Source organism: Anomaloglossus baeobatrachus, chromosome 6, assembly GCF_048569485.1.
Source record: "Anomaloglossus baeobatrachus isolate aAnoBae1 chromosome 6, aAnoBae1.hap1, whole genome shotgun sequence".
Classification (NCBI taxonomy): domain Eukaryota; kingdom Metazoa; phylum Chordata; class Amphibia; order Anura; family Aromobatidae; genus Anomaloglossus; species Anomaloglossus baeobatrachus.
The window spans coordinates 85,051,150-85,073,784 of NC_134358.1; the positions used below are offsets into that span (position 1 = coordinate 85,051,150).

Consider the following 22,635-nt stretch of genomic DNA (forward strand, 5'->3'; position numbering starts at 1 on the left):
TGTTTGGGTGCATGGCAGGGCTCGGAAGGGAAGGAGTGCCATTTGACTGCAAAATTGGCTGGAATCAATAGCGGACGCCAGGTTGCATTTGGAGAGCCCCTGAGGGGCCTAAACAGTGGAGGTCCCCCACAAGTGACTCCATTCTGGAAACAAGACACCTCAAGGCTTTTATCTAGGTGTATAGTGAGCAGTATGAATCCACGGATACTTCACAGAATTTGATAAGCTTAGGTTGCCATATTGAAAATTTTCATTTTTTTCACAAAAATGTTGCTTCAGCATCAAATTTCTCACTTTTTCAAGAGACAACAACAAACCGTGGACCCCACAGGTTGTTATCCAATGTCTTATGAGCACAGGGATACCCCACATGTGGCCAAAAACCTCTGTTTGGATAAATGGGAGGGCTTGGAATGGAAGCAGCACCATTTGAATTCTGGAAAAGTTGAAATAAATTGCGGGCACCATGTCACATTTGCAGGGCCCCTTGGGTACCTATACATTAGAAACCCCCACAAGTGACCCCATTTTGGAAACTGGATTTTATTCAGGAGTATAATAAGCATTTTGAATCCACAGGTACTTCACAAAAATGTTGCTGTAGCAACCAATGTCTCACTTTTAGGCTATGTGGCCATGAGCCAGCGACACGGCGTCTAGTACACAGTGTCAGCCTCCTGCAGAGATGTGAGTGTTGTCCACGGGAGAACGCAGCTGCCCATGCCCACGATTTGGGTTCAGGCCGCTGTGGAGCTCTATGCTACCTGCAGAGAACACTCATCTCCGCAGCATAAATTGACATGCTGAGGCTCGGGAAGCTGCGCCACAGGTCAGTTTATGTGGCGGAGAAAAGAAGCACATTGGGCAAGCACATTGGGCATGGGATATCTAAAAATCCTTCCACTGTGCTTCTACTGCACAATGCAGCGTTATGGACGCAGGGAAAACACTCTGCGCCCAAAACGCTGCAAATCCCGATTGTGGGCGCACAGCCTAAAATGCTACAATGGATGAATGGATACATGTCAAACATATATAACGTCCCACCCCCTGCATATTCTAAGCTGGCGCCCTTTAGTGCCTTTCATGTGGCACTAAAGGGTGCCTAGCCTTGTATTTAGCCCCCCAAAAAAATAATAATTAAAATAAACGACGTGGGGTCCCCCCCATTTTTGATAGCCAGCTAGGGTAAAGCAGACAGCTGTAGCCTGCAAACCACAGCTGACAGCTTCACCTTGTCTGGTGATCAATTTGGAGGGCTCCCCAGGCGTTTTTTTAAAAAAAAAAAAAAAAAACGTGGGGTCCCCCCCAAATTAGATCACCAGCCAAGGTGAAGCGGACAGCTGGGGTCTGGTATTCTCAGGGTGGGAAGAGCCATGGTTATTGGACTCTTCCCAGCCTAAAAATAGCAGGCCGCAGCCGCCCCAGAAGTGGCGCATCCATTAGATGCGCCAATCCTGGCGCTTCGCCCCAGCTCATCCCGCGCCCTGGTGCCGTGGCAGACGGGGTAATATATGGGGTTGATACCAGCTGTAATGTCACCTGGCATCAAGAAATTACGGTCGCTGTAATCCGCTGTAATCCGTGAGGTCCCACGCCGACTCTGGATCTTCTAGAATATGGGGGGCACGTTCAGGGAACGTATCCCCCATTTTCTGGAAGAGCAAGCTCTCCATGAGCAGTGTGGGTGCAGTAATCTGAGAATACTGCACTCACACTGCCCCGGTCCAACTTAGGGCAGAGTGACCTGCAGTAACCTCATTCCAGAATATGAGGGGCACGCTCACAGAACGTACCCCCCATTTTCTGGAACAGCAGTCTCTCCATGTGAGGACCACACTCCTCACATGGAGAGACTGCTGATTACTGCACTCACTCTCCCCCGGTCCACAGTGGAGCAGCCTGTGCATCAGCGACGTCAGCGTCCCTGCAAGACTGACGTTGCTGATGCACAGGCTGCTCCACTGTGGACCGGGGGAGGAATCCAGCTGACAGCCGCTGTCTGCGCATGCGCCGTCAGCATTCAAGAAGGAGGCGGCGTGATCGCGGGACGGATCACCAGACAGGTAACGTATGACCGGGGGCTCGGGGGCTGGGGGGCTGGGGGGGGTGATGGGGGGTGACCTAGTGGGACCTGGGGACACCTTTCTGCCGCATGTGACGTGTCACATGCGGCAGAAAGAGCAGAATGAATGCGGGGGAGGGGGGGTGGCTCTGGAGACCCGGAGGGGGCTCCGGTGACCAGAGGGCTCCGGTGGACCGGAGGAGGGGTCAGGGGGAGGACATTTCCCTCCGATCTGAAATGTTTGATCATTTCAGATCGGAGGGAAATGAATGCAGAGCCGTCGGCGGCAGTTTTCAGCGCGCGTCGGCGCCATCTTGCACGCTCTGGAGGGGGGCTCTGAAGAACTGGAGGGGGCTCCAGGGACCAAAGAGCTCCGGTGTACCGGAGGAGAGGTCAGGAGGGGGACATTTCCCTCCGATCTGAAATGTTTGATCATTTCAGATCGGAGGGAAATGAATGCAGAGGCGGCGGCGGCGGCGGGAGTTTTCAGCGCGCGTCGGCGCCATCTTGGATTTTCCGGAGGGGGGGGGGGGTTGGATGGATTTCTCCGGTACCGGGGGCTTTGGGGGCACTAAGGGCTCACATTTATTTCTCATCTGACATGTTTGATCACGTCAGATGAGAAATAAATAAATTTTACCAGCCATTTTTTTTTTTTTTATGTTGTCGCCGGTATACGGTGTATACCGGCGATCGCATTAACGGGGTGCAGAAAAAACACCCCGATTCATAATCTGGGGGGTCTCAGCTACCCCCGGTAGCTGAAACCCCCGAGATTTTTCGTCACTGGGGGGCGCTACAGGGTTTTTCCGGCCTGACGTCTCAAGACGTCGGAACAGAATAAGTACCCTGTTTTTCCGACGTCTTGAGACGTTAGGCCGTCGCTATGGGGTTAAAGGGAACCTGTCAGGTGCAATATGCAGCCAGGACCACGAGCAGTTCTGGGTGTATATTGCTAATCCCTGCCTAACTGTCCCTGTATACACTAGCATAGATAAAGAGTTTTTTAGAAAAAGTATTGCTAAAGATCTTTTATCTTATGCTAATGAGCGAGGGCACTAGACTCAAGGGCGTTATATACCCAGACTAGCTGTTTTCTTAGCAGGGTAGCATGCCCACAGGGGTGTACTAACATGTTATTCAATTCATCATCACCAGCAGTGACGCGCGCACCTGTGTTCGCTGTGACGGCTCTTCTGAATGCCAGGCACTTCCGGTCATGCGCAGTATGAAGCTGGGTGTACGCATCCCGGCTTCAGAGAGGTCTACTGCGCATGACTGGAAGTGCCCTGCATTCAGAAGCGTGGTACACACTGCACCACTGGGGACGCTGCATTGAATAGCATATTAGTACACCCCTGTGGGCATGCTAAGAGGGCAGACTAGTCGGGGGAACGAACGCCCTTGAGACTAGTCCCCGCAGTCATTAGCATAAGATAAAAGCGCTTTAGAAATACTTTTTCTATAGATCTCTTTATCTATGCTAGTGTTTACAGGGACGGAAAGGCAGGGATTAACAGTATACACCCAGAACTGCTCGTGGTACTGGGTGCATATTGTACCTGATAGGTTCCCTTTATAAGGGAATCTGTCACCAGGTTTTTGCTCCCACATCTGATAGGAGCATGATGTAGTGACAAAGACCTTAATTCCAGCGATGTCACTTACTGAGCTGTTTGTTTGCTGTCATTTTGATAAAATCAATATTTTCTCTGCTGCAGATCTCGCAGTTATACAGAGCGTATGAATATGCTGGACTACCTGGCAGCACGTCAAGTAGTCCTGTAATGAGACCCTGAGTCCAGTGATGTATTACTTGCTGGGTCACTTTCTGCAGTTTATATAAAATCAGTGTTTTATCTGCTGCAGATCTACCAGTTCTCTGAATGCTGAGCGCTGTATAATCCACTCACACCACTGATTTGCAGCTTTTTGTGTACACTGCACATACACAGCCAATCAGTGGGGTGGGCGGGGCTACACAAAGCTCATGAATATGGAGGACTGCCTGGCAAGAGGTTTACTTGTGCTCTAGTGATCATCTGCAGACAAAGAACACTGATTTTATCATATTGCAGGAAGCAGCCCAGTAACTGACTTAGCTGCATTCAGGGTCTCTGTCTCTACATTATGCTGCGCTCAAGATGGCAAAATTGAGGTGACAGATTCGCTTTAAGGGATCCAATCACCAGGATTTTCGTGTGGTAACCTAAAGCCAGTGCTATACTGGCACTATCAGGCGGATTCTATACATACCTGTAGTGGGCAGCTCGGATGTTTAGGTTTTGAAATCCAAGAAAGTTTATAAAATCATCAGCTGCTTGAGTGACAGCAGCTGAGGATCAGATAATATCTGGGGGGTATTCATAGTTATTCCTTCCTCCTGTTACAATTAGCATAAGTATTATAGAATCGATGTAACTTTTCTCTTCTAGGACCTGTGGTGAGGTCAAACCCATGTGACCAGAAAGGGAGGGGCATCAGCCAATAGGAAAATGTTTCTTCCTGATATCAGCTCTGTTGGCAGAGGCCCCGCCCCTTCTGGTCAAGTATGACCTCACACATGTCCTGGAAGAGAAAAGTTACATCAATTGTATAATATTTATGCTAATTCTAACAGGGGGAGGGAGGATAACTATGAATACCGCCCAGATATTATCTGCTCCTCAGCTGCTGTCACTCAAGCAGTTGCCAATTTTATAAACTTTACTTTCTTGGATTTCAAAACCTAAATATCCAAGCTGACCACTAAAGGTATGTAGAGAATCCGCCTGATAGTGCCAGTATAGCACTGGCTTTAGGTTATATACGAAAATCCTGGTGATTGGTTCCCTTTAAGGATTTATTACTATGCATTTTAGATGAAGAATTGCTCCCCCCCAAAAAAAAGAAAATTGCAAGTATTAGTAATAAAAACTTAAAATACTAAAGGCTTTATAGGGCTCGTGCATGTTGTACAGATAGGCTGACAATCCCTAGGAGTATGCTCTGCGCTTCATGTGAAGCTGTTCCTGTAGTGCACAGCATTGTATCATTGAGTAAACTCCAGCGTCACACAATGTACAAATCTGAGATCTTGCAAATGATTGTAAAATCTGGCTACAAAGCATAAAATAGCTAGATGAGCCTGGTCTTGTATTTAGGCCCAGGGGCTACTGCATGGTCCTCCTCGCCAGTACCATGGACAGTGCCAGGAGGGCCGTGTGCAGATAGTCATCACCACGTGCTATTGCTGCTCATCCCTTCAGCCATTAATATGTCACATGAGACACGATGCATATATGTAGGGTGCCTGTGTATACATGAACATTGTCCAGATCCTATGTAAATGACTATATGCTCTGTATACATTGTAATAGGGACTATTTAATTTTTTTTTTATCCAATTTCTGGTCCCCATCCACTGAAACAGGAGAGCGCTGAGAAAGTCTGCAGTGGAAACTTCCCTAATAAGCTCCATAATTGTTTTACATCTCGATTGCATAAAAATAGAAACTACTGGAAAATTACAAATTATGTGTGGTGACCATAAACAAGAGAAAGTAAATGCAATACGAGAGCGGAATGTTAATGGATTCAGGCTAAATACGGTTTTATCCGTACCCTTCAATCTTGTGCGCACTGAAGCAACCACCTCTGCTTCCCCATCGCGTTCCCTCGCTGCACAATGCTCCTTTCTGACCATACCGCCTGCAGCCAAGCAGCCGCGCTGATGTGAACGCTCTGATTTTACTCTGCCTCTGTGCTTCTGTCTCCTTTAATCTGTAGGTGAAGCAGCCTTTATTTTATTATGGCCGGATTTGCAATCATGTTAAACCTCAGAAACGTCCATGTTTGCTGATCACAGTAGATAACGCAGATTGTACATTTTCCAGCTGCTCAGGAAAAACATCTGCACTTACCGCAGAGCATGATATTGCATTCTTACAGGGCCGGCCAACCCTAAATGGGACTTTGAAGTGGGAATTGAGAAATGGAAAAGAGCATTTAACCTTTCGCTGTTTAAGAAGCTTAGGGAAAGCCGATTTATTTTTTGCAGGTTTTCAGCCCCCTCTAGAGTAAAGGGCCTGCACTGCTCGGCTACTTCTGTTCAGAAATATTCTAGCACCATGTTATTTCTCCGTTATGGAAATCAATTATGATGCACAAACACATTGAGTGTATGAAAATTGTTTATATTTTTGCATGATTATTTCATATATCAAGATTTCACATTTACTTTTTATGCTATTTTTTTATTTTTTTTACTTTAATAGTGGAAAACAGAATAAGGCCCTGTGCACACACTGCGTTTTTACCCGCTTTTGTTTTGCGTTTTTGCTGCAGAAATTTCTTGAGAAAATGGTTGTAACTTTTCTGCAGACATTCCCCAGCAAAACCTAAGGAAAAAAAAAAATAGCTGTGCGCACACTGCGTTTTTTTTTTTTTCTCAAGAACATTCTTTCTGCAGAATTTCTTGAGAAAGAATGAGCATGTCACTTCTTTTCTGCAGATACCTGCGTTTTTTGTCATAGATAATGGTAAAAAACGCAGGGACCAACCTGCGGAAAAAAAACGCATAAAAAATGCATCAAAAACGCATGCATTTTTCGATGCGTTATTTGTGCGTTTTTTGAACACAAGTGCGCTATTCTTTCAGACTCAAGAAATTACTTGAGAAATCCTTTTTCTAGTGCGCACAGGGCCTAACACTTTTGCAGAAGGAACACTAAACCTAGAAATGAATGCTTAAAGAGGACCTGTTACTTGCTCAAAAAATTAAGCTGAAAGGTCCTGATAGATATATGCTGCCCAGTCCACGAGCCGCATATAGTCTGCACTAGCTGTATGATTTCATCTAGGTATGAGTTACTCTGAAAAGCAGCATTTCAGTGATAAACACACCATATTTTTTTAATTATAAGACACACTGGACCATATGGCCTAAGCCACACGGCATGAAAATCTGTGCGAGTGGAATGTGGTAAAACATTGCATTCCACTCGGACCAATATTCGCCTGTGTGCCAGCACCCATGAGCGATTATTTTCTCAGCCCTAATCAGACCGAGAAAACAATCGCAGCATGCTGGGATTGTAAGCTGAGACTCTTTCTCTCGCACCCATTCAAGTCTATGGGGCGAGAGAAACATCGCACTGCACTCGCAGTACACCGGTGTACTGCGAGTGCAGAGCGAGAATGGCAATGGCCAACTACAGAGGAGAGAGGGAGATAAATCCCTCCCTCCCCTCCTGAGTTCCGGCCCGCCCCCCGCAGCTGTGGCCTGATCGCATAATTGGACCTCAGTCGCAGTGACACTTGCATGACACTCTGCTCCCACTGTGCTGTGAGCGTGAGCCGAGTGTCATGCGAGTATCGCAGTAATCCCCCATGTGGCCCCGCCTAAGATGCACCACAAACTTACAGGAGGGAAATAAAAAGAAATTTTAATGTTAAAACTGGGTACCATCTTGTAGTCTTATGGTCAGTCTTATAGGCCAAATTTAGCTTACTGGATGTGGTGTAAGGTCACAGGAAGCCGGCGTCGGCACGAGTGGGGAAATGCTGGGAGGATGGGTTGTCGCATCAGCGCGAGGCAGACGCCATTGATCTCCTGGTGACGAATTTGATAGACGTCAGGAAAATGGCGATGCTCCATATCCAGTGCCATTATCCTAAAGTCCATTGCATATGTTGCCGAGAGATCAATGCCCCCCCCCCTCTTGTGCTGCCAGGACATCCCGTTCCTCCCAGCCCAGGGACCGCAGCCTTGACCCACATGTGCCTCCACCAGCTTTCTGCAGTGGCGGCCTTGCCTCCTGTGAACACTCTCCACCACCCCAATTTTGGGAGTAAAAAGTGCGTCTTATAATTTGAAAAATACAATACTTTAAAACCGTATGGGAGACAAGTTGGTCAGGCAGGTCTCGAACTACTTCTCTGCTTCTCCTCGCAACGTATAAGTCTCTCCTTATACACACTTACAGACCTGTCACTCAGAGAGGGCAGAGAGAAGACACTGGGGACCCTCCTGTCTGACTAGTCTTCCTTGTAAGTCATTCCTTTGTGGCTTTTAAAGTATGTTTTTCTCTGACTACTTGTTGCATTGATATAGCTAGAAAAACAGAAACGCTGATAGGGTCTTACCAGGTAAACAAACAAGGTAATATATAATATAATACACTCACCAAATGTAGTTGTGAAAGGTCACAACCACCATAGATAGCATGAGATAATGGCGGCTGCCGCGGTCCCACGTGGACATGTCTTCACAGTAGGAGGAGAAAAAGGGTTAATCCCACGCAGTCCACCAGAATAAGATGTGGAAATGTTGATAGATTAATAACTCTCTTATTCTATAGGTCTACGCGTTTCAAGGTATGAAAACCTCTTCCTCAGGACCAGCATTGTTGATATTCTGGTCCTGAGGAAGAGGTTTTCATACCTCGAAACGCGTAGACCTATGGAATAAAAGAGTTATTAATCTATCAAAATTTCCGCATCTTATTCTGGCGGATTGCGCGGGATTAACCCTTTTAATCCTACTTAGTTGTTGCATTGAGTCAGACATAGATGGATCAAATCACTCAGCTAGTGTCTGTGCGTTTCTTCAGTTTTTACTGGGGATGTTCACTTTCTACCCCTCTCTCCCAGACCTTGCTAATCACAGCTCGACAGCTGATCTAGCAGTCTCAGCGGAGACGACTTACCGAGTCACCGGTGCTGCTGTACGCTTCCGCGGCCGCTCATTCCCTTTCGGTGCCCCTCATTACCTTCATTGTATATGCACTGCTTCCCCTGCCCTCCGGCGTCTGCGATTGCTTGCACTAGCAAGTGTGATTCTGGCCTTAAGGGGTTTTGCTGCATCCTGTGAGTGCATTTGTTTCTGTGGCATGAGCAGGTAAATATTGTTGCCCTTTCTTGCTGTGAATTTTTCCATCACAGATAAAGCCGCTACTACAGGCTGCAGCCCCCAGCTGTCTGCTTATCTTGGCTAGGGATCAAAATAGGAGGAACCACATGCAGCTTATTTTTTTTTATTTATCTATTTAAATAATTTATCCCAAATTTTTATACCTAGCCAAGATAAATGCCAGTCAGCTGGAGGCTTGTATTCTCAGGCTGGGGAGTCCCCTGCTTATTGCCCCCCTCCAACCTAAAGATAGCAGTCTGCAGCCTCTCAGGATTGTTGCATCCATTCATCCATTAAATGTGACAATGCCAGCACTTTACCCAGCTGTTCCCGATTGCTGTGGCAATCGGGGTAATGAGGGGTTAATGGCAGATTACAGCTTCCATTAAGCCCTAGATTTGTAATGGGAGGTGTCGGAGACCCCCATCACTAATCTGTAAGTGAAAAGAAGAAATAAACACAAACACCCAAAAAATCCTTTGATTGAAATAAAATACAAAAAAACAATTTTCACTGCTTTAAGTGGCAAAACACCCAGATCCGACGTTTTTTTAGCCACTCAATTGAGTGGAAAAAAAAAGCCTCTAAAAACACTGCAAAAATGTTGAAAGAATTGACATGCTACAGATGTCCAATAAACGCCCAGCAGCTCAAGACAGAAGGAAAAATTAAACTCTGTGTGAATTAGATTTTTAAAATCTCATTCACTGCTACGTATTTTGTGTAACGCTTCTCCTGCCGCCACGCTAGTTTTTGGTGCGGACATAAAAAAAAGGTTTTAATACACAATGTATGAACATACACTAAAAGCTAGTATAAGACTCGTTTGGGTAGGGTTGAGCGCACACTGCATATGTAGCTACTGTCCTGTGTATACACTTAATAGGTGCGTGAAGCATATTCCCAACGGAAGGAGCCATAGTAAGTCCTTTAAAAAAAAAAAAATAAATAAAAATAAAAAAATAAATTTAAAACTTATATGGCATTTTTTGTTTTCACTCCAAAGAAAAGTACAGTCTGCTGTACTTTCATATATACTTAAAAGGGAACAATCACTGGGTCAAAAGTCGCTGGGTTTTTGCTTTAGTTTTTTTCCTGCTTGTTTCGTTAGATTTTTTTTTTTACTAGGACAACCTCTTTTGATTCAACATGTTTTCCCCAGGTAAAGTAAAAAAAAAAAAGCCCATACTCATCTCCGCTGCTGGCGCACAACCGGCGGTGCCTGGGCTAACGAGGGCTTGTGACATCATGCAAGCTCCGCGTCCAATCAGCATTGACTTTTGTCTCCCCATCTTCGGACACTGGAGCAATCAACAGAAAGCGAGTGGGGAAGCCGCAGCTGTCGCTTCCTGTTGATTAACTCGTGTATCCGAAGGCGGGGAGACAGAAGCCAATGCTGATTGGACGCGAGGCTCACGTGATGTCACAACCCCACGTAAGCCCCAGCACCGCTGGAACCGCGCTGGGCGCAGGCGTCAGTCTAGACTTTTTTTTTTTCCCCTTTACCTGGGGACAACCCCTTTTTAATTTTTTGTGGTCTTTACTAAAAGGGTGTGACTCACTGAGTAATTATGCAAAGCAGCCTAAAGACGTCCCCAGAGGATCCTGTAAACCACACTCTTTTGTACAATAATGTATTTAACACCCCCCCCGCCCCCAGAGAAAAACCCAAACAAACTAGAAAACGAAAAAAGAACAGACAAAAAGGAAACAGAATAATAGGGTAAGCAGCAGGAACAAAGTAAGACCTGGGGACAGGTTCTCTTTAGATAAGTGGCCACTTTTGGCCTCCGTCTGGTGTACAGCGGTCTAGCAGAACGTTGGCCTTTACATTAGGAGCTGTTCCCTGTGTTACATTTAGCGGGGTGCAGAAACTTAATATAACTATAGATATAGCGCAGAAATTATAAATTTGATTGTGCTGCGTTGAGAGTATTGTAGTGTAAAATATATATATTTTTTTTTTTAATGAAAAATACACGTCTGCTTTATTTTTCAGTTAACAGAGGATGAAATTGCTACAATACTTAAATCCACGCTAAAAGGACTTGAGTACTTACACTTTATGAGGAAGATCCACAGAGATATAAAGGCTGGGAATATCCTCCTCAACACGGAGGGGCACGCTAAGCTGGCAGACTTTGGAGTTGCGGGCCAGCTGACTGTAAGTGCCATCGGAGGAGCTGGATGTCTTATACTTGTTGGATTGTCCACTATAAAATATATACATATTTTTTTTATTAAATAGGACACAATGGCAAAACGCAACACAGTCATTGGGACCCCGTTCTGGATGGCTCCTGAAGTGATACAAGAAATTGGGTACAACTGTGTGGCAGATATTTGGTCCCTGGGTATTACTTCAATAGAAATGGCAGAAGGAAAGCCGCCTTATGCAGATATTCATCCAATGAGGGTAAGTGCGTTTTGACTAATTTAATGACCCTACTAGTGTTGTGTTGTCGCTAACCGATTTCTTTGCCAGAGCATAGTATATTCTGATGTATCCAAGCAAATTAAAGGGGATTAGCCCACTATAACAGCTTCTTACCTATTCATAGGAAATGTGCTTACGTGTAGATTCCTGGGGTCCCACTACTGGACCCCCATCTGTCCTGAAAATGGGGCTCTGGAGTTTAGGTTTGATTGGCGCGATTGTCAAGCATGCACAGCACTGCTCTTATTGGCTGATGAACTGGCTGAAATATCATTTTCTGTCTAGCCATACACATTAGATGGCTGACGGCTGAAAGATACTTCACCCAATCGTTCAGCCGACGGCCAGCTTAGCTGACTCTCCCATTCCCAAGAATGCTCATTTATCTGACCACTCTTGTATCATCTATGAGAAAGCTACTTGCTGACATGTCGACTGATGGAGGAGAAGCATGCGATTGGCAGTCCAAAGTTGAACATGCTCCATCAACATCTCCCCTGACCATCAGTCAGTCGACACCCCCATACACATTACACTGTTGGCTGAACCCATTACTAACGGCAAGTTTGACCGACATTAGCCTTATGTTTATGGGGCTATCTCCGCATGTGCCGTAAACTATTATTTCGGGCTACCAGTCTCCAGATCAATAACCTTTCCAATGATCCAGCTCTTGGGAGTCAGCATCACCACGAGTGCCAGTGCTGTTCCAGCGCTGTCGCTCTCCTGGGGCTCTTGTGAAATTGTTACGTCACGTGATCCCTGCACCCAGTCGGTGCCTGCTTTGCTTTCCTCGCCTTCAGACGCATCAAACCTCAATAGGGAGTGAGCGGCCAGCCGCAGCTCTGATTTCCTCTTGATATTCAATTTATCTGATAGTGAGGAGAGTCAAACCGGTGGTGATCGAGTGCATGGATCTTTGGATCTAAGAAGTTCACGTGAGTCCCTCGGAGAGCGAGTGTTGACACTGTTGGGATGGCACCTGCACCGGAGGGGAGTAAAAGTGGTTTTATTTTAACGGGGACAAACATGTTTTTGAGAAAGGGGTTGTCCGAGAAGTGGACAAGCCCTTTAACTTCTTCGTTACTCTAACACTGTGTAACTCAGTATTAATAGATGATGCTTACTTGCCATTTTTGTCTAATGCTGCCCTCTGTTAGCCTGTTTTTTAGCTTTGCGCCAGTTGCCCACAGCCAGGATGGGAAACTTGCTTAGCTGTATTGTGTAATGCTACTTAAACCTATTCTGACGTCTAGCCCTACTTCTTTCACATGACATACAGGTATGCCTAATCCATTTCCACACATGACCGAACCACTTGGATTATTGGACGGCACTGCTTTTGGGACTTGTATCTTCTAGTGAAGATGGCTGTATTGAATTTCTATATATACTGATATAAACATGCAAAGAAGAATTTTGCATCTAATATACAGGGGTATTGATGAATTGTTTATATATACTGTAGTGTTGACTGTTCAGATTGGTTGCTATTTGCAGGTACAAGCCTTACACCCCTGGATGCCAGATTATGGAGAGATTAGCCTTTTGCATAATATTTTAGCTTAATTACAAACTAAGTAAGCCACCCTTAAAGGGGTTGTGTGCTCACAAGATATAAAAGGATACATTGGCACAAAGCCAGCTGTCAGTGCGGGGCCATGGTTATGGCCGATACTTAGTGTATATTGTGTGATGATGAAAGCTGCATTGGCTGTGCCTCTGATTGAAAGTTGAGGCTGCCGAGAGGAGTAGTTCATTTTCCCGGGGCTTCAGCATTCCCACTAACATTTTTGTTTAAATGTGTGAGTATATGTGCATGTAATGTAGTATGAGTGTACAGTGGAACCTTGCTTAACGAGAACAATCCGTTCTGGGACTCTGCTTGTTAATCAAGTTACTCGTTCAGCAGAGCAAGATTTCCCATAGAAAATCATTGCAATGCAGATGATTCATTCCACAACTTGTTAAATGTCCCATCCTGGTCCCCTATTCTGTCATTCCACACATGCACAAACGCACACAAACACGTACAAACACGTACATATTATATGCTCACCTTACCTTCCATTCCATCGCCGGTCTCCTGGGACTTGCTGTTCTCCAGTGCAGGCTGAGTATCGGGTAACCATAACGACGAGGGCGGAACTTCTGCTGCCAGAGCGCTGACGTCAAAGGCAGAGCCGCTTGCCTCTGATTGGCCAGCACGCTGCCTTTGAGTAGCGGTGACAGGAACCAGGAAGTTCCTGCTTCATCGCTATGGATGCCGATGCCTGGAGTGGAGTGGAGTGGCGCAGTGTAGAAAGGTCTGCAGCAAATATAGTGTGCACATATCCCCAATACTAATTACTGGAGTTTTTCTGACCCTATACTTGTGTTTACAGACCCCAGATCAATGGTGTCTGACCTTAGTCCCTAATAGGATATAGGATCGTCTATAGCCAAAGAGGGGATCTGCAATAGCGGTTCTCACTTTGGCACACCAAACCCATTCATAAATGACATATGGCGGAGTGGATATAGTCTCCTGATCTGCTGATCGTTGGGACATCTTGAATATTAAAATAGGTTATCGTGATTAGTCGATGCCTTTTTTGATTATAACCCATGGAAGCTGTGGTTGGTTGTACATTACATTACCACTGTAATGAGAACCTTAAAATGTAGAGATGGACTTGGTCCTCCAGGGCAATATTTGCACCTATTTAGCGTTTCTCCAGTCTGGCGACTACTAGAGGGGGTCACAAGCCAAGACTTCTCTATGATAGCTACAAGGCAAATGCTCCGGTCATTCCTGGGATTGGAAAGGGTTTCTTTATCATTTCTCCTCCGACATAAGATGTAAAATGTGTGGTTTGTGCTGAAAAAATATTCTATTTCTACTGCCACTTTAATACCTTGAACCACCAGACTAGAGCGCAGTATTGCAGATTTCATATTGTACTGTTTTGTATGTAGTATGGGTTGTTTTGTATGTATGTAGCATAGTTTGTATGTATTGTTTGCGTATTGTTTGTATGTATTGTTTGTTGGGTTGTTTTGTATGTAGTTTGTATTGTTGGGTTGTCTTGTACATAGGTAGCATCGTTTGTATGTATTTTGTTGGGTTGTTTGGTATGTATGTATGTATGTATGTAGCATAGTTTCTGTTGTTGGGTTGTCTTGTTTGTAGGTTGCTTCATTTTGTATGGATCGTTTGATGGGTTGTCTTATATGAGGTTGCATTATTTGTATGTTTTTTGTTCGGTTTTCTTGTATGTATGTATGTACGGTATGTATGTAGCATCGCTTGTATGTATTTTGTTGTCTTGTATGTAGGTAGCATTATTTATGTGTTTTGTTGGATTGTCTTGTCTGCATTTAGTGTTAGGCTACATGCGCACGCTGCTTCTTTTTCGTGTTCACAAAATGCAGCCAAAACTGCAGCCAAAACTGCAGCCAAAACTGCACCTTGTCAGAGAGAGCCTGGAAATGTCACAAGAAATGTAGGTGCTTTTTTGGTGCTTTTTTGCTGCTTTTTTAGTGCGTTTTTGGCTGCAGTTTTGTCAACAATTGTTTCATGTATTTTTCAGTTCAAACAAGCCCATAAAGCTTGTTGAATTGAAAAAAAAAAAATTAGAAATAAATAAATAATTAAAAAAAACTGGCGTGCGGTCCCCCCCAATTTCAATGCCAGCCAGATAAAGCCATACGGCTGAAGGCTGGTATTCTCAGGATGGGGAGCTCCACGTTATGGGGAGCCCCCCAGCCTAACAATATCAGTCAGCAGCCGCCCAGAATTGCCGCATACATTATATGCGACAGTTCAGGGACTGTACCCGGCTCTTCCCGATTTGCCCTGGTGCGTTGGCAAATCGGGGTAATAAGGAGTTATTGGCAGCCCATAGCTGCCAATAAGTCCTAGATTAATCATGTCAGGCGTCTATGAGACACCCCTCCATGATTAATCTGTAAGTTACAGTAAATAAACACACACAAAATCATTTATTAGAAATAAAAAACACAAACACATTCCCTCATTACCAATTTATTAACCCCGACAAACCCTCCATGTCTGGCGTAATCCAGCATGCTCCAGCGTCGCATCCAGCTGTGCTGCATGGAGGTGACCGGAGAAGCAGAAGACACCGCCGCTCCGGTCACCTCCATGCAGCTAATGAAGACAGCCGCGCGATCAGCTGAGCTGTCACTGAGGTTACCCGCGGCCACCGCTGAATCCAGCGGTGGCCGCGAGTAACCTCAGTGACAGCTCAGCTGATCGCGCTACAGCGTGGAGCCGGCAGGAGCGTGGAGCCGGCAGGAGCGTGGAGCCGGCAGGAGCGTGGAGCCGGCAGGAGCGTGGAGCCGGCAGGAGCGTGGAGCCGGCAGGAGCGTGGAGCCCGGGACTTTCAGCGGCGGCGGCGGTGAGAGGGGTCCATCATCTCCCCTGTGCGTGCACGCTGGGGACAGCGGTACTTCAGGGAACACGTGGAGGACGGGACTATCAGCGGCGGCGGCAGCGAGAGGGGGATGGATATTGGCAGCTGAAAACATTGATTTTTCCCTCTCGCTGCCGCCGCTGCTGATAGTCCCGTCCTCCACATCATCTCCCCTGTGCGTGCACGCTGGGGACAGTGGTACTTCGGGAACACGTGGAGGACGGGATATCAGCGGCGGCAGCAGAGAGAGATAAAAATCAATGTTTTCAGCTGCCAATGTCCATCCCCCTCTCGCTGCCGCCTCTGATAGTCCTGTCCTCCACATAATCTCCCCTGGGGACAGCGGTACTTCGGGGAACACATGGAGGACGGGACGGGACCACTTGCTTGACCTCACTTCCTGACAAATCACCTGCGTTTTTGCTAGCAAAAACGCAGGTAAAAGGCAGGTAAAATGCACCACTTTTGATAACATGCATTTTTTCCTGCGTTTTTGATGCCCTCATTGATTTCAATGGGTGACAAATGTTGACAAAAACGCAGGAAAGAATGAACATGGTGCATTTTTTTTGTCACAAACTTTTGACAAAAAAAACGCTGACAAATAAACTGCAATGTGCGCATGACAAATCTGACTTCTCATAGACTTTGCTGGGAAGTCAGATGTCAGAAAGTTCTGCTGACAAAACTGCAGCCAAAAAAGCAGCAAAAAAGCAGCAAAAAAAGCAGCGTGCGCATGTAGCCTTATATGTATTTTGTTGGGTTGTCTTGTCTGCATGTAGTATTGTATGTATTTTGTTGGGTTGTCTTGTATGTAGCCTCGTTTGTATGTATTTTGTTGGGTTGTCTTGTATGTAGCCTCGTTTGTATGTATTTTGTTGGGTTGTCTTGTATGTAGCATTGTTTGTATGTATTTTGTTGGGTTGTCTTGTATGTAGCATTGTTTGTATGTATTTTGTTGGGTTGTCTTGTATGTAGCCTCATTTGTATGTATTTTGTTGGGTTGTCTTGTATGTAGCATTGTTTGTATGTATTTTGTTGGGTTGTCTTGTATGTAGCATTGTTTGTATTTATTTTGTTGGGTTGTCTTGTATGTAGCCTCGTTTGTATGTATTTTGTTGGGTTGTCTTGTATGTAGCATTGTTTGTATGTATTTTGTTGGGTTGTCTTGTATGTAGCCTCGTTTGTATGTATTTTGTTGGGTTGTCTTGTATGTAGCATTGTTTGTATGTATTTTGTTGGGTTGTCTTGTATGTAGCATTGTTTGTATGTATTTTGTTGGGTTGTCTTGTATGTAGCATTGTTTGTATGTGTTTTGTTGGGTTGTCTTGTATGTAGCCTCGTTTGTATGTATTTTGTTGGGTTGTCTTGTATGTAGCCTCGTTTGTATGTATTTTGTTGGGTTGTCTTTTATGTAGCATTGTTTGTATGTATTTTGTTGGGTTGTCTTGTATGTAGCATTGTTTGTATGTGTTTTGTTGGGTTGTCTTGTATGTAGCCTCGTTTGTATGTATTTTGTTGGGTTGTCTTGTATGTAGCCTCGTTTGTATGTATTTTGTTGGGTTGTCTTGTATGTAGCATTGTTTGTATGTATTTTGTTGGGTTGTCTTGTATGTAGCATTGTATGTATTTTGTTGGGTTGTCTTGTATGTAGCCTCGTTTGTATGTATTTTGTTGGGTTGTCTTGTATGTAGCATTGTTTGTATGTATTTTGTTGGGTTGTCTTGTATGTAGCATTGTTTGTATTTATTTTGTTGGGTTGTCTTGTATGTAGCATTGTTTGTATGTGTTTTGTTGGGTTGTCTTGTATGTATGTAGCATTGTTTGTATGTATTGTTGACTTGGCTTGTATGTAGTTAGTATTGTTTGTTGGGTTGTTTTGTATGTATTGAGTTGTTCTGTATGCATACAGCCTCATTTGTCTTCTCTCTTGTGATTTCGGGTCATTACTGATCCCGATGTGTCCATTGTCCTTTAGCTTCCTTTTTCCCACTGTGATGTTATGGGTTCAGAAGGCCAAGACGTTTAGTGGAGAACAGTTTTGGGAACGCTCTCATCCAAGAGGCAGGAAATCGTAAGCCGGGGATAAAAATAAAGCAGAACAGAAATAGGCATTTTTGGAGGAAGGGGAAAATGGCTCATTCTCTGCAATCAGTGAAATGTAATGTAACTGTATGAAATAGTAAATGTGTGCAGCGAGCGGCCTGTATTGATTACAGATTAATTATTTGATTGCCCTAGCCTGATTTCCAGTGTAATATTTTGTAGCTTAATGTAATCCCCCGCGCACAGCTGGAATCACTCAGGCCTCTTAATTTCCTTTAGCTGCACTGGGTACATAAAGGTAAGCGGCTAATTTCCGAACATGAGTTTTTAAGATGTAACGACAAAAATGGAAAAAGAAAATCCCTTTTTAATGCTGATAATCAGATAAGCCGAGGGTAGACTTGTACCTCTCCAATTAAACTAGCCCTTATAATGGGCCGCGTCCTCCTGGTGGATAGCAAGCTAAGTAGGTGTATTAGAGAGACACGAATGTCAAGACTTGGGCAAGGAAGGAAATCTCTTCATAGTCTGATTGGGGATGTGGTTTGAGGATGTGTAAAACGCTCATTGACTTTAGCAGTCTGTAGTGTATTTATTAAAATTTGGCTCACATTATATATCAAAACTTTAGTAAAACATGAATATTTTATAGTGTGGGGCTATCTCATTGTTCATGTGCTGCATTTGCTTAATTTTAAACTGGACCTGTCAAACTTTAACCACCCACCCCAAAATCATTTATAGGACTGTGTAGACCTTTAAGAGATAAGCCAGTTGATCCCTTTATGACCCCAAAGCAACAAGAACTCAGGTTTTGAAGTTCTGTGTGTGTGCATCTGGAAGTACATTGGAGTGAATGGATGCACTTACAGCTTCTCAACCTCGCGCTCACTTTTTCTACTGAACAGCACCTTCCACTGACTGATTAACAGGTCGTATGCTCTGGTACATGGCCTCTGACCTGTCAATCAGCCATGGGAAAGTGTTGGTAGGTAGAGAATTTAGTGCCCAGTTGAGAAGCTAGAAATGCATCATCCCTCCCCAATGCATTTCTAGACACAGCTGCTCACTGTGCACACTGTTTTTTTGCTGCTGGAGCATCTCTTTAAGGCCATTAAAGGGAATCTTTCTCCAGGTTTTTGCCACCTAATCTGAGAGCAGTGCAGAGATTTCAACGATAAGTCACTTACTAAGCTACTTAGTGTAGTTTTGATAAAATCACAGTTTAATCACCAGGATATTATCATGTGTGCTGCCAGGTAGTCCAGCATATTCATGAGCTCTGTATAACTGCTAGATCTGCAGCAGAGAAAACATTGATTTTTATCAAAATGACAGCAAGCAGCTTAGTAAGTGACACATCACTGGAATCAGGGTCTCTGTCGCTATGTTATGCTGCTCTTGGATGGGGGAGCAAAAACCTGGTGACCGATTCCCTTTAAAGGATTGAATGGCTTATTCTTCAAGGGACAACGTTATGTTATTCATTAGATGGGAGATGGAGTAAACCTTTCTAACAAGCTGTGAGCTGGCGGTGATCCCTGCACATTTTTGCTGAATTGAACAGCAGACGTGCAGCAAACAGGCGCGGGCGGATCTGCGATCCACCCATGCCTGTTAACAACCCCTTACATTGTGCTGTCAGAATGTAACAGTGCTATGTAAATGGTTGCAGCGGGAACACGCCTTTCCCCACCACCATCGGAGGCCCCGTGATGTGATCACAGGGAGCCGATGGTAGCGATGGGTCATGTGATGACTCCTGTCATTATTATGAAGTAGTTCCTGTTAGAGTTGACAGAGTGCCAACTGTAACAGGAACGCTGCATTTCTGCTGATCGGAGCTGTGCAGCTCTGATCAACAGAAATGAACCAGCGATCAGACTGCTGATCCTTATAGCCCCCTAGGGGGACTAGTAAAATAATAATAAAAAAAAGTTTAAAAAATAAATTTTGCGCAAAATGCAATAACAGGCAATCAAAATGGCGCATCTGTGCAAAATTGTAACCATTTTAAAAACGTCAGCTCAAGACACAAAAAATAAGTAGTTAAGTAGCTCCATATCCTGAAAAATGGGAACGCTAAGGGTTGTGGAAAATGGTGGACAAAGCGCATCACTTTTTTTGGGAGAAATTTCTGATTTTTTTTTTTTTTCACCCCTTAGATAAAAGTAAACCTATATGTTTGCTATATTCAAACTTCACCGACCTGAGGCATCACACCGACACATCAGTTTAACCATATAGTGAACACTGTGAATAAAATATCCCTAAAACAATCGTGCAAGCACACTTTTTTTTTTTTTTTTTTTTGCAATTTTTCCGCACTTGGAATTATTTTTTTGTCATTTTCCAGTACACTATATGGTACAGCTTATGGTTTCATTTAAAAGTACCACTCGTTCAGCAAAAAGCAAGCCCTCATGGCAAGATTGATGGAAAAATAAAAAAGGTATGGCTCTGGGAAGGGGAGCAAAAAATAAATAAAAATGATTAAAAAAAATAAAAAAAAATGAAAAATCGCCTGGCCGTGAAGAGGTTAAGGAAAAAAAAGTTTCTCCACTTTGGACCATGCTTATTTGTTAAAATTCCATTTTGCAATAAGCAGATCAAATAATCCCTTTGCTGGAACTCTCTGATTTGTGGAAAACAACATTGCGTTACATTTTCCTACAGCTCCTCCACTGGAGAATGGAAGTATTACACATTTAATTCATTCAGTTGCCAGTATGAGGCAAGAGGGACTCTTTGTAACGGCTCTTCGCCCCAAGGAAAGTGGATAAGGAACAGATGAATCTCTTCTGTTAAATCCAAAATTTCCTAAAAGTTTGATACAAATTTAAGTTTTTGAAATGGGAAACTTATTAATGGGGAAAAATGTACAACAAGAAGAGAGATCTGAAATCTGTATTGGTGTGTGTCCCTTTAAGAAGCAGTTGCGGTGTTCACTAATCTAGCTCTGAGCTCTCCATAGTAAATTACCGTAAAAGTATCAAGATTTCTTCCCTCTGTCCCCGCTTCTCTCTGACCTCACAGGCTTCCTGGACATGTGTTGACTTCTTTAGATTGTGGGACTTTGTTTTCCTTCTGACATTCATCCGATAAAGGCGAGCTCGCAGGCCAGGGCTTATTGTCTTTGCTTTTCCTGGAGCCGGGCCACGATCTTCAGTATTTATGTAAAGTACAATTTTTGTTACTGGGGAATGCATGTTGAAATTATCCTGCACACTGTTTAGCTGCAGGCCAGTTGGCACTGCCACAAAGTCAATCCATTGCCAACAGGCCATTTCCTCCTTGGCCAGGCTGGAGCTTTAAATAGAAGTCTAACATGGCTTTTTAAACAAGTGTTCTGGCAGAGAGGAAGCCGTGGATTCCTCGCAAACAAGCGTCGCTTCCGCCTGATAAATACGCTGCACACATGCAGGAGGTTATGGCGATCCCAGGACACATCGGCATTGCAGGGGTTAAGGGCGAATCTGGAAATATAACTTAATCCTAATCCTCTGTTTATGACGGATCAATCAAAGATTTATCTTATTTAATTCCCATTAGTCGTCATGTTATACAGATGATAGTTTAACTACTGTAGAGTAATTCTTATACAATTGTGAGATTTTTCTTTAAGCGTGTAAAGGTATGTATTGATTCGGACAAAGGGCATTTTCTGTCATTTTAGTGTAATTAGGGATGAGTAATTGCCTAATATGTGATCACTTTATTTCCTATTACTTACATAAGACCAATTCATTCTGCAGCGCTGTCCAGAGGCATTGTCAGGAGTGTCTGACCCTGGTGGGGCTGCTATCTCCTTTCCATACCTCATACACTTTTCCATACCCCTTAAGGGCCCGTTACACGCTACGATATATCTAATGATATGTCGTCGGGGTCACGTCGTTAGTGACGCACATCAGGCATCGATGACATATTGTAGCGTGCGACGGCTACGAGCGACTGTGAAAGAGCAAAAATACTCACCTTATCGTTGACACGTCGCTCATTTTCAAAAAATCGATAGTCCTTCTGCGTGCCGGTTGTTCATTGTTCCCGAGGCAGCACACATCGCTCCGTGTGACACCCCGGGAACGATGAACTGCAGCTTACCTGCGTCCCACAAGCCATACGGAAGGAAGGAGGTGGGCGCGATGCTACGTCCCGATCATCTCCGCTTCTATTGGCCGGCCGCTGTGACACGTCGCTGTGACGCCGAACGTCCCTCCCCCTTCAGGAAGAGGATGTTCGCCGCCCACAGCGAGGTCGTTCGGGAGGTAAGTACGTGTGACGGGGGTTACCGACTTTGTACGCCATGGGCAACAAATTGCCCGTAACGCTCAAACGATGGGGGTGGCTGCAATCGCACGATAAATCGCCGCATGTAAAGCAGCCTTTACACATTAGATTTCCCATGTTCCCACACAGGTGAGAGAGCCAGTTTCTAGAAGCTAAAAAAAAGAAAAAGCTAAGGAGAGTCTCTTCTGGAAATACATTGCTTTGACATATCAAGTCTCCAAAAGCTATTAACCTGCAGATATAGGATTAAAGAGGTGGTCCGCTACACATCATAATGGCCACATCAATATAAAGCTCATAAAGAAGGCTTTCCTTAAATATGGCTTTGATTAAGCACTGTGTTATTTCTTGAGTCTGAAACGCGTCAAGAATCCATTCTTTGGCATTATCATGGAACTTTTTGTACCACTATAACTTTTAATATGACTTAATAAAGTGTTTTGGATTTTATCTTACTGGAATCGGTGCTGGGTCCTCCCCCCTCCTT

At 44.4% G+C, this 22,635-nt stretch overlaps 1 protein-coding gene across 1 annotated transcript in view; it reads left to right on the forward strand.

Moving 5' to 3' along the window:
• Positions 1-22,635, forward strand: part of STK3 (serine/threonine kinase 3) — a 283,538-nt gene that overhangs the window by 51,246 nt on the left and 209,657 nt on the right. The window contains exons 5-6 of the mRNA XM_075353079.1: positions 10,957-11,121; positions 11,206-11,373. Coding sequence (XP_075209194.1) covers positions 10,957-11,121; positions 11,206-11,373 — 333 coding nt within the window. The remainder of the gene's footprint in view (positions 1-10,956; positions 11,122-11,205; positions 11,374-22,635) is intronic.